Here is a 12,114-nt window from a genome sequence, read left to right as displayed (position 1 = left end):
TGAACTCTCGCTTGAAAGTTGAAAAGTGGCTCTTGGATCTTCTCCAAACCGTGCTTTCAATTTAGGGTGGAGAGGAATCAATCGTGTGGCGAGAGGATTATGTCAAATATCTGGCATGTTACAATTTTTTATTCATTCATTCATCTTCCTAACCGCTTGATCCTCACTAGGGTCGCGGGGGGTGCTGGAGCCTATCCCAGCTGTCTCCGGGCAGTAGGCGGGGGACACCCTGAATCGGTTGCCAGCCAATCGCAGGGCACACAGAGACGAACAACCATCCACGCTCACACTCGCACCTAGGGACGATTGGCTGGCAACCGATTCAGGGTGTCCCCCGCCTACTGCCCGGAGACGGCTGGGATGGGCTCCAGCACCCCCACCTGGGGGGTGCACCCCCACCCCCCGCGACCCTAGTGAGGATCAAGCGGTACGGAAGATGAATGAATGAATCAGCCAGCCACGCATATTTTTGGAATGTGGGAGGAAACCGGAGCACCCGGAGAAAACCCATGCAGGCCCGGGGAGAACATGCAAACTCCACACAGGGAGGCCGGAGCTGGAATCGAACCCGGTACCTCTGCACTGTGAAGCCGACGTGCTAACCACTGGACTACCGGGCTGCCCACAATTTTTTATTTTTTTTTTAAATCACAGACATGTTTTTCAGTCATTCGTTTACTTGATTGTGTCATTTCACACTTGATGGGTACACACCGAAATATTTGTACATCAGCTTTTACAGCATATGCTTTCCATAATATATCCCTACAAGAAAAGAAATTTGATCTACATTTGTAAATGATCCATGAATCATTCCCCCCCCCCCCCCCCCACACACACACACAAGCAAGTAAATAACGGCAAACGGTCGCACGTTCCCATCAATGCGATCAGTGTGGCTCCTGGCGGGCTTCTTCCGAGTTTATTTTCTCTGGGCCAACTAACTAATTACTACGTGCTCAGCACACACACGTCACTTGAGGTTTGGACATGTAGCAGGCAAAATTATAGCCTCGGACATCTGGTTGCAATGTAAAATAGTATTTAAAAAAAAAAAGGGGGGGGGGGTTAAAAGGAGCTGTCCCACAATGTTAAAAGTAGTGCAAGTCAACTCAAAAGTCCCCAAAAATTTAACTACAAATGAATACAGCTGACAAGAACGGATAAATGTTGTAAAAGTCATTTTTAACGAGTCCACAGTATCATTCCAGTCAGTCCCAAACCAACGAATAAAATCTGCCATGACATATTTTCCACAAATCGTCTTTGACTCAAGTCATAATGCAGACACGCTGCAATGCGGAAAGAACATTCGGAGGTGTTCCGTCTCACGTTACAACATTCTGCAAAGTTCACGGCCCGACAACGACATGTAATTTGGTACCCGCCAATGCCTGGCCTGCTTTCATAAACACAAAGATGGATTCGGTGTGAAAGGTACAGGCACGCAACGAGTGTCTAAAGCGGACCCCAAAACGTCCGGACACCATCGATGTGGAGGTGGATTCCATGACACGATTACATTTCTATGCTTTAAACGTCAGCAAGTTGGCACCCGGAAATTTTTTTGCCTGTCACACTGTCCGCCAAAGCCGTTTATTGGAGGTCGCTGTCCCGTGTGAAAAGTACAGTCGTCCATAAGATAAGATATCCTTTATTCGTCCCACACTGGGGAAATTTACAGCCTCCAGCAGCAAGAATGTATGTAGAAAGAAGGAGAAAGAGAAAAAAAACCAACAAACATCTTTCAATTAAATACAATATGAACACAAATGGATAAATCGCAGTACTAGTTACAATTTTCCTTCACATCATTTATTCATTCATTCATTCATCTTCCGAGCCGCTTGATCCTCACTAGGGTCGCGGGGGGGTGCTGGAGCCTATCCCAGCTGTCTCCGGGCAGTAGGCGGGGGACACCCTGAATCGGTTGCCAGTCAATCGCAGGGCACACAGAGACGAACAACCATTCGCACTCACACTCACACCTAGGGACAATTTAGAGCGTCCAATCAGCCTGACATGCATATTTTTGGAATGTGGGAGGAAACCGGAGCACCCGGAGAAAACCCACGCAGGCCCGGGGAGAACATGCAAACTCCACACAGGGAGGCCGGAGCTGGAATCGAACCCGGTACCTCTGCACTGTGCAGCCCACGTGCTAACCACTGGACTACCGGGCCGCCTCACATCATTTAATTATTATTATTATTATGATTGTTATTTTTTATTCATCAGCCTGACAGCAGTCGGTAGGAACGAGCGTCGGTATCTCTCCTTCTTGCAGCGCGGGTGTAACAGTCTCTGGCTGAAGGAGCTACCAAGTGCTGTCAGGACGGGCTGGAGAGGGGTAGGAGGGACTGGCCATAATAGCTTTTACATTAGTTAGCATCCTTCTGTTGCCCACCTCCTCCAGAGTGTCAAGGGAGCAACCCAGGACAGAACTGGCCTTCCTGACCAGTCGCTCCAGTCTCTTTCTGTCCCGGGCTGAGATGCTGCCTGACCAGCAGACAACGCCATAATGGATGGCCGAGGCCACCACCGAGTTATAGAACGTCTTAAGGAGTGACCCCTGAACCGCAAAAGACCTCAGTTTCCTGAGTAGGAAGAGTCGGCTCTGTCCTTTCCTAATCAGGGTGTCCGTGTTTGTAGACCAGTCCAGTTTGTCGTTCAGAAGAACACCAAGGTACTTGTAGGAGGTCACCCTAATTATTAATTAATTAATTCATTCATTCATTCATCTTCCGAGCCGCTTGATCCTCACGAGGGTCGCGGGGGGTGCTGGAGCCTATCCCAGCTGTCTTCGGGCAGCAGGCGGGGGACACCCTGAATCGGTTGCCAGCCAATCGCAGGGCACACAGAAACGAACAACCATTCACACTCACACTCACACCTAGGGACAATTTAGAGTGTTCAATCAGCCTGCCACGCATGTTTTTGGAATGTGGGAGGAAATCGGAGCACCCGGAGAAAACCCACGCAGGCCCGGGGAGAACATGCAAACTCCACACAGGGAGGACGGAGCTGGAATCGAACCCGGTACCTCTGCACTGTGAAGTCCACGTGCTAACCACTGGACTACCGGGCCGCCCGTCACCCTAATTAAATTAATTAATAATAAAATAAATTAAGATTTGACCGGCAGCATGATGAACCAATTTGAGCCATCTCGGCGAAAACTGGTCGACTCGGAGAAAAGGCGTTGGGCCAATATCCCTCCCGTGCTAGGCTCAGTGTAAAAAGCTACGATGAGTACATCAACAATCCAAGATGAAATGCAAACGAGTATGCGGGCTACGAGCTAAAAAGCACATCTGGCATTTGTAATTTCGCGCAAATCCGCGACGTGGTGACGTGTCAGCAAGCGGCGTGCCTCAGATGTGAAGCACTAAGGCGGGTTAACGGGTCACGCAATCAGAGAAAGTGGCGGCCGCGGATTAAGACAAAGCAGCTGTTCGGCGGGGAGACGCTATGTCAAGATGGTGTCCTCGATCCAGGGTGGATCTTCTATCAACAACCCAATGTTTACTGTGCAAAGATACCCAGTTAAAACAACGCCGGCGCACGTTTATTCTTGACATGCGGGTGTTGAGGAAACGTGTGAGAATACGCAGTCATCGGGATCAAAAGCTGGTCTACTTAGCGCACCTGTGAAACCTGGATCAGGTCCACGGCCTTAGCGAAAAGCAATCTTGGCGCACAATCTAATGCGGGGGTGTCAAACTCATTTTTGTCGCGGGCCACGTTGCAGTTACGGTTTGCCTTGGAGTGGCGTTATGAATTTTGGGAAACCATATAAATATGTTGAATCACTTCCACAACAAATTGATGAGTAACTAGTTTTAAAATCAGAAAGAATAATGACTCTTGTGGATTGCCTATGACAATTTGAAATTTGAGGCCAGACTTTAGCATGCATCGTGGAACTTGACATGCATGATTTGCTTTCTTTCGCGGGCCACATAAAATGATGTGGCGGGCCAGATCTGGCCCCTGGGCCTTGACTTTGACACCTGTGATTTAAGGTGAGCTCAAGCAATCATGCTTAACATCGGAAATAAAGATTAAAATAGCAAAATATTGGGGAACAACTTGGGGAACAAATAGTATAAAGGAATAGAAACAAACAAACATTTCCTTCTTCAAACAAAATTATTGGCAAAAATAGAAGACAACTATGTCATTCTGCATCATTGTTAGCAAAAATACATCAACTATCCCAACTTTTTTTTATATATTGTGTAACCTTAGTTAAAACCTCCCCACATAGAGTACAGGTGTCAAAGTCAAGGCCCGGGGGCCAGATCCGGCCCACGGGCCCGTGGGAGTACGGGCGTATACTGACGTATTTGTTAGCTAAAGCGTTTCCCCATCATGTGTTAGCATGAAGCTAACAGAGACTAATTTTAAATTTTGAGACTAGTTTTAAATACACATTTCAATAAAGCACAACCAACAGAGACGCATATCGACTTCATAAAAAAGAAGAAAGAAAAAAAAAAGAACAACTCTTGACTGTTCCTTGGTCTGCCTTCGACGCATTCATTTCAGTAGCATATGATAATATTAAACTTGTTGCGTAGTCCAAAACATAGTCGTAACGCGCTCCAACCCCCCCCCCCCCCCCCCCCCCCGTGGTTAAAAATTCCTGACCCAAACTTTGCTTACGCCCCCCCCTGCCAACGAGCTCAAACTTTGCACTCCCTCTTCGTCTTCCTTGTGCACGCCTTGCGGTTGTCAACTTTGCTATTTACGTGCTTGTTTGCCTAAAAGCAGAGCCCGTCCACATCGAATGAATGCAGCGCCGTCTGTCCGCGGCGAGGCTCCGCATACGAGTGAAGGCCCAGCGGATGGGGGGGGGGGCAAGGCTTCGCGCCGCATCAAAGGAGTCTGTGTTTCAGTGACCACAAGGCCAGGCTTTCTCCTGCACTGGCGGCGGGAGGGGCCTCGTTGCAAGAAAATGCCAGCTAAAAAAAAAAAAATTCTTTAAAAAATAAAAAATTCAGATCATGAACTAACTTGGACAACACCTGATGCCAGTGGAACGGACTAAAAAAAAACATGACCGAATGTACTAAAAATGAAGTTACGTCATGCGTTTTGTTGTATTAAGCCGCATTCATTTTTCTTCGGGCCTCTCGCCATTTATTGTTTGATCAATACACACGTTCTCGGACACTATATACACACACATATGGTAGGCTGGATAGTCTTTTGGAATAATTATGATCTGCATCCATCAATTTTGAACAGCATTCGATGTCGCCCCCCCCCACCCCCCCTGTCTGAAGTCTGACATTTCCGAGCTTTCTGGAGCGTGTACCGTCGACAACCCAGACCGTCAGCATTCACACACCGAGCGAGGTCGCACCGCTTTTCATTCGGCGAGCGCATCGGTTCACACGGACCGTGAGCCCAAGTGCGACAAAAAGTGCAAAAGGGAGGGCGGGGCGGTGGCTTGAAAAGGCCACAACCATTTCAAACATTCGCCACTGCAATTTGGTGTCTATTCTGGTTCGCGGTATACAGGAAAAGGGGGGGCACAATCCTGGAATTAAAAAAAAAAAATCATCATAATTGGGCTGCAGCTGCTCCTCAGACCAAGAACTAAACATTTGGAACAAGTTCCCGCTGGAAGTCAAGCATCCATTGGAAACGGCGTTGTTGGCTCAACAGTGCTGCTATACAAAAGAGAGAAGAGCAGCCCACGATGCCGCGCTGAAGAGAGGCACTCAGCGGCCATCTTGTTTCTTGGCAGATTACAGCCTGCCGGACATTACGTCTTGTGTGCTTTTGTTTGCGCGAGAGTTACACGGGGGGGTTGACAAGTTAACAGCTGTAAGCAAGTCCATACATTCACCAGACAGCCATCTTCTTGGCTCCCCCATTCTTCAAGCCCGCTCGGTTTTGGCTCGAGGCCCAGACAGGATTGGAAACTGACCGTCTTGGTTCTCAAAGAGCGCAATACATCCCCCGTTTTTTTTTATTTCATCACGCCTTTCGTGTCTGTCGACTTGGTCTCGAGCCATGCGCCGCCACAAAAAGCGCCGCATTAGCAACCCCCGGGGCGCAGAAGCAAAACGTTAGCCTCAAAACGCTTCATCCGCGCCCGACCTCACCGCAGCATGAAGCGGGACGCCGTTATCAGAGTGGAACGTTTGAGAACAGACCACTTCGTGTCGAAAGCAATTGCTAGCAATTGTTACTGCCCCCGCATTGTGAAAAGCACACGACAGACACGACGATGTTAGCGTTAATCGAGTTCCGCCTGAAAAGGCAACCGGCAAATAAACGCAGGCTTTACCATGACGACAATGATATCAAAATGGCCGTTTGAAAGGGTTTAAAAAATAAAAATAAAAAAACACTGCGATTAGCCAAAAGAGCAAAAGCCAAAAATCGCGCTAGCAACTGCGTGTTCTACGACTGCTTTTTTCATCCGACAGCAGTGATCAAAACGTCGTCAACTACGCAGAGCGAACTAGAGCGTTAAAAACGGGGCAAGTAACCTGAAATTGGTGAGCCTCAAAGCCCTTTCGACCTGCAACAGCTGCATGAAAGCGCGCGGCAAACAGCACACTTCAGCAACGTTTGTCTGAATCAATGTTGGGTCCACCATTACATGGATTTGTCAGGAAAGTGTGAAAGGGACTTCCATGTACGTAGATACAGTGGCCGGGCAGCAAAGCAATCTGGTTTTCACGGTCAAATGACCGTTACGCCGCCAGAAAGGCCGTTCAAAAAAAAAAAAAAAAAAGGCAAACAACATGATCTTGTTATCGGCACAAGTCATCCCAAATGCACTCCTCTGACAAGTGTGTTTTTGTGGCGATCGACGATGATGTTTTGTTGAAAAATTGACGGTTTTCAAAATAAAAGTCAACGTGAAGGTCAAGTTGAAGTCCATTTAAATCCATCTTCCGTTTTCATAAAAAACATCTTTCAAATACTTTCGAAATGAAATTCTTCAACTCCGCATGGACCCACCTCTAAACTAATTCAACTCGACTATTAGTTACAGAGTTTGAGACAACATATGGCGCCTGGGATTATAAAACGTCCGTCTCAACAGTGCAGCACAGAATTCTAACTGCTGAGGCTACGGGAGGATTTATTAAGGGGGCAGTATTTAATTACACAACGTCATCAGTGAGTCCTGAATGCTTCTTTCACGTCGGTGATTTAACAGCAGGCTGACTTAAAAAGACAGGAAAGAGGCTCATTTCTATCGACTTCCTTATTGCTTCCCATGTGAATGACTCGACTGCGGCAAGTTGGCGGGCCGACAGTGAAGAAAGCACATCATTGGAGACTTGCCTCGAAAGTCACGTTCATCAGAACAGGATGAGGAAATTCCAAGTCTGGCTTTGGAATTACTTGTTAAAAATATCTCAACGTGACAAGTAATTCTAAAAAGACACTTTAGAATAAAAAAAAAACCCCAAATAATTATCATGCAAAGCTGGTAGACAAAGTTTTCACCGGCGAAACCGTAATGGATCGTTCTCATTTTGATGCAGCTGTCGCCGACCGGATTTCAGCCAATCGCGAATCCAGATGAATACACATCATCGTGATGGTTTTGATGGTAATAAGATTGAAGTTCTAGTCCACTTGCCGGTTTATTTATAGTTAATCACAAAGCATAACATTTCATCATTTCAGTGTATTTTGAAAATGTGTGTGTGTGGGGGGGGGGGGTCCAACTAAATTGTTTCCTTTGAGTGATCCGATTTTTTTTTTAAGGCCATATTGCCTCGCTCTCGCTCCACGTATCAAAAAAGCCGAGTGGACGTTGTCTTGTAAACATGACTCAGCAGTGATTATGTTTGAGCTAATCATTACAAAGCAAAAATCCAATATCGGCTTCCCGATACTAAAATCATCAGACTGAGACAACAATACACCCAATCATTATCCAATCAAAAGAGCCGATGTTCTCGGCAAAGACAATACCTCTAACTTATAGGAAGAAGGCGCCTTCAACTTCAACAAGTCTGGAGGTGGTAAATAAGACGGCGTAAGACGGACGGGAAGGGATTTTCGCGGCAAAGCCACATTGCAGCTGTCACCAAATCACAAACCGGGTCAAACGTGGTCCTGCTGTGCACGGCTAACTAACAGCAGACTTATCCCAGCGTGTGAGGAAGGCGGAAGAAACACTCACGTCTAAATCGAAGAACTCCTGGGACTCGTCCAGACCCTGAACGCGGACTTGAAGACCCCGACCGGGACCCTTGATGCCAGGGGTGCCTCCGACCACAACCACGTTGGTGCTGAGGCTCTGGCCTGGCTCCAATGTGCTAATGCCCGCATTGAACTGGGCGCCCAGTCTCGTGCCCGGGGTCTGAAGGACCCGGTAGGACCCCTCGATTTCTCCCATGACTGCGTCCAAGTGGGCGGCTCCTTTGAGAAAAGAAGGAAGACAAAAGGCTTGAAATGCGCAAGGACTGTCACGATAATAACTATCGATTTATTTTTTTTTGGGCCGACTTAGTGAACTGGGTCAATGGCCGTTTCCATGTGTGTTTGTTTACATACATCATCAAGGTTTGAGGCAGTGCCTCAGCAAGACCACAGCACAATTTCTGCAGCAGAGGTGTGGGCAAAATGTCATCCCAAACGACTTCTCGTATTCCATCAAATGATGGAGTAAGTGGATGGCATTTGTGAAACTAAGTTCGATATGTTTTTCTCCTTCAGGTATCGGTAGCACAAAGATGGCGGTGAAACAAGGCAGGCACGCCTATGTAATATAATTAGCGATTACCTCACCTACAATTACATTTTAAAAAACTTACATTGGCATGATCAAACATATTTTTGTCTGTGTCATTGAAATGAACAGTGTTTTTTTTTATCATGAACACAGAAAAATCTACATTTTTTCTTACACACTGTCCATTTAAAGTTATTAAATGTAAAATAATGAAGTTATCGAATTAATTATAGACAAAATGTTAAGTTTTGCTGCTACAAATGTACATTTGTGAGTTCTCCCTTTAAAATGTGATGTGCGGTGAGTTTGGGAGCATACTTTGGGGGTATGTTTTGGGTTTAAACTATCAATATAGGCACATATAAATTTTTTTTTGCTGCTATTGGTGTCAGAGTTTGGTCGCAAACACCCCTGAGAAAAGTGAAAGTCCACTGTGTGTTTGTGCGTGTGTTTTTTTTAAATGACATGGTTAGTACAGGTATTCTGGCCATGTGGCTAACGATCTGTTTCTCATCGATTTTATAGTTGTACTGTACTCATAATGACTGAATTATCTACTTTAAATCGCACGAATTTGAACATTTACAAGCACCGTATGGGTGAATTTCAATAGCACAACATATCTCATATTTCACCATTCTTAAAATGTGGCCTTCTATTTTGATTTAAACTCTTTGGTTAGGTAAACGATTATTGTCTCCCTGAAGATTAAAAAATACACAAATATTTTTTAAAAGCCCCTCGCTGCGTTACAGTTCCGATGGTCATTGTTTAAAAAAAAAGAGTCAAACGAGTTAAATGTCATATTCCAACGGAAGAAAAAAAAGTTTAACGTGGCGTTGTTTTTTGCGGCTCAAGAAGGAAGATCGAACTCACGAGTTTTGAGCTAAATTGACGATGACATAAACGTGGCGCAGGACAAAAAAGAATTAGAATGAATTTGTTTTTAAGAAAAAAGACACTTACCGTCCGGGGTGGTGTCGAGAGACGGCTGTTTAAAAGTTTGGGATCTCAACGAAGGGACGACCCGTCCCGTCCATGGCCCCGGCCAGTCGTCCAAAGTAAGTGCGCACCCGACGCCGATTTGTGATTGGTTGCGGCGCGCCAACTCTGCTTCTTATTGGCTGAGATGTGGCGTCTGGATCGCTAGCCCAGTTTGAGCGCCTCCCTCCTCATTCTCGGCTCAAATTAGCCGCGATGGATGGGAGGGATTAACATGTTTACAGATCACGTCGGTAAATATTAAAAGAAATGAGAATAATAAAGCTTCTCTTTTCTAACTAAAGTTTCATGCTCGGAAACAACTACAGGGCGTGTCACATTGTTAAACTTGCCCCCCAGTCGCGTGTCTTCAACTGGGTTAAAGTTCGCGCTGACATGGAAACAGGTTTTACGACAAATTTAGACACGTTTCTCCGAAGAGGTCGTGGGACAAGTTAACGTCTATTTTCGTCATTTAGGCAAATTCGAAGAGAAGTCAAGCGTCTAATTGTCTGTGATGCAGATAGGATACTTTAAAAACTCACTCTAAACGCGAGTCAAAAGGCGTAGAAATGGTAGTTGTGGCAAGCAGCGCCCCCTCGTGCAGCGGAATCGTTATTGTAATGAGACAACTGACTAGTGCAGTTCAATAAATGTGTACAATTCACACATAAATAAACATTGTATTTGATATTATTCTTGTTTTTTTATTATATTAGATATGATATTATATTAGATTTGACAAAATTACAGGTGTATCCAGCCAATGCCCAGAATAAGTATTCTAACAAGTATTCAACAAGAATTCAACATTTGTGTGTCTGTCCATCTGTGAGGTAATGATAACCATAGAACAGCAAATGTCACTTACTACAGTTCAGTCAGTTTGTGATGTCAGCGATGTTGGCTCCATTCGCTCCGTGGTTGTTCTTCTGCCCCAAATTCATTCAAGCTTGTCTTTATATGGATCTGGCTTTGTGTCAGAAAAGGGCCCTCCCCAAACGGTTCCTGTTAAAGATGGAAGAATACGGTTGTCTTTGAATTAAGATAAGACAACCAAATGCTCTGATTGATTGAGTGATTGATTGGCGTCAGTGCCTCGTGACTTTTGTTCAGATACTATTGATTGATGAATAGAGATAGTGATAATGTCATCCTTGTTACTGTGCTGCCGAAGGCTGTGTTGGGAATCAGTGTCTCACCCCCCACCCCATCATAGTTTTTTTTTGGTTTTGTTTTTTTGTTTTTATAGCGGACAATATAGTAGTCCACTAAAGTTTCTCAATCCCTATTAGAGCGGTGCCTTGAGATATGAATTTAAGTCATTCCACTTCCATGCTGATAACTCAAGTCATATTCCCCGATTGAGATGACTAAAATCACAAAAAGTTCGAGTGATCCATTCCAGCCTGCCTAAAAAACAAAAACAAAGGAAAATAGCACCCCCCATATTATATGGGACTTTATTTTACAAAAAAAACATGATAGTTTTATACTGAAATAGAACATAAAGAATTAAACCTTTTGTGCATCATGAGTAAATCAGTGACTGGTAAATGAGACCAAGCCACAGGGGGGCAGTGTAATACAACCACGAAGAAACAAACTAAGAAAAGTTACATCAGAACTACTTTGTGAGCTCAAGTAATTTTAGTTGATTTTCTCAGAGGACATAGAACGCAAGTGTCAAAGTCAAGGCCTGGGGCAGCGGATCTGGCCTATCACATCATTTTGAGTGGCCCACAAAAGCAAATTTTGTGCATCGACTTCATGTTTCTTGCTAAAATATCAAAATTGCAAATTGTCTTTAATTGGGTGCATGGGTACTCCGCACTCGGGTGGATAACGGGCCCCCCACCCTATCTGCCCCACTTTGGACACCTGTCACAAGGCACCACAGTTATTTGTAGGACTACTTTTTCCCTTCTTGGCATCTTTTATTTTAAAATAACAGTTGGTCTATTTTTCCTTGAATCCATTTTTTTTGCTCCACAACCCACTTCACACCATTTACATGAGTCCACACAGTCATCTGAGTTTGCGGTGGTTTTCTGTTGAGTCCTCAACCTCAAGTCAGTGAATTGATACAATTAAATCATCTCCTCTGAGTCAGTTTCAAAACTGTTTCAAAATACAGTGGACCACTCCGCATACTCGTGGTTCGGCACACACTGATTTATCCATTAGTGGATTTTTTTTCAATAAAAAATATATGCATATAAGTATGTACAAATTGAAAATACTTGTGACGGTTTAGTCTCCGGGGGGGAGGGGGGCGCGGGGGGAGGGCAGTTTTTTTGGCGGTTTCAAAGAAATATAAATTCATTGATAATTATATGCGTATTTTCGCTATTCGCGGGGCGGCCCAGTCGCGACTTCTCGCGTTTACCGAGGGTTCACGCCACTGTAATTCG

At 45.1% G+C, this 12,114-nt stretch overlaps 1 protein-coding gene across 6 annotated transcripts in view; it reads right to left on the bottom strand.

Moving 5' to 3' along the window:
* farp2 (FERM, RhoGEF and pleckstrin domain protein 2) overlaps nt 1-12,114 on the bottom strand; it is a 38,304-nt gene that overhangs the window by 19,338 nt on the left and 6,852 nt on the right. The window contains exons 2-3 of one of the 6 annotated variants that reach the window (XM_052073007.1): nt 10,572-10,708; nt 8,168-8,406 (exon numbers count right to left, since the gene is read on the bottom strand). In XM_052073007.1, coding sequence (XP_051928967.1) covers nt 8,168-8,383 — 216 coding nt within the window. In that variant the 5' untranslated portion in view covers nt 8,384-8,406; nt 10,572-10,708. Of the gene's footprint in view, nt 1-8,167; nt 8,407-9,685; nt 10,386-10,571; nt 10,709-12,114 lie in introns of those variants that run through there. The other 5 variants (XM_052073012.1, XM_052073010.1, XM_052073011.1 and 2 more) reach the window with 5 other exon arrangements.

The sequence above is a fragment of the Hippocampus zosterae genome, chromosome 8, assembly GCF_025434085.1.
Source record: "Hippocampus zosterae strain Florida chromosome 8, ASM2543408v3, whole genome shotgun sequence".
Classification (NCBI taxonomy): Eukaryota; Metazoa; Chordata; class Actinopteri; order Syngnathiformes; family Syngnathidae; genus Hippocampus; species Hippocampus zosterae.
This window is presented reverse-complemented; position numbering and strand designations above follow the sequence as displayed.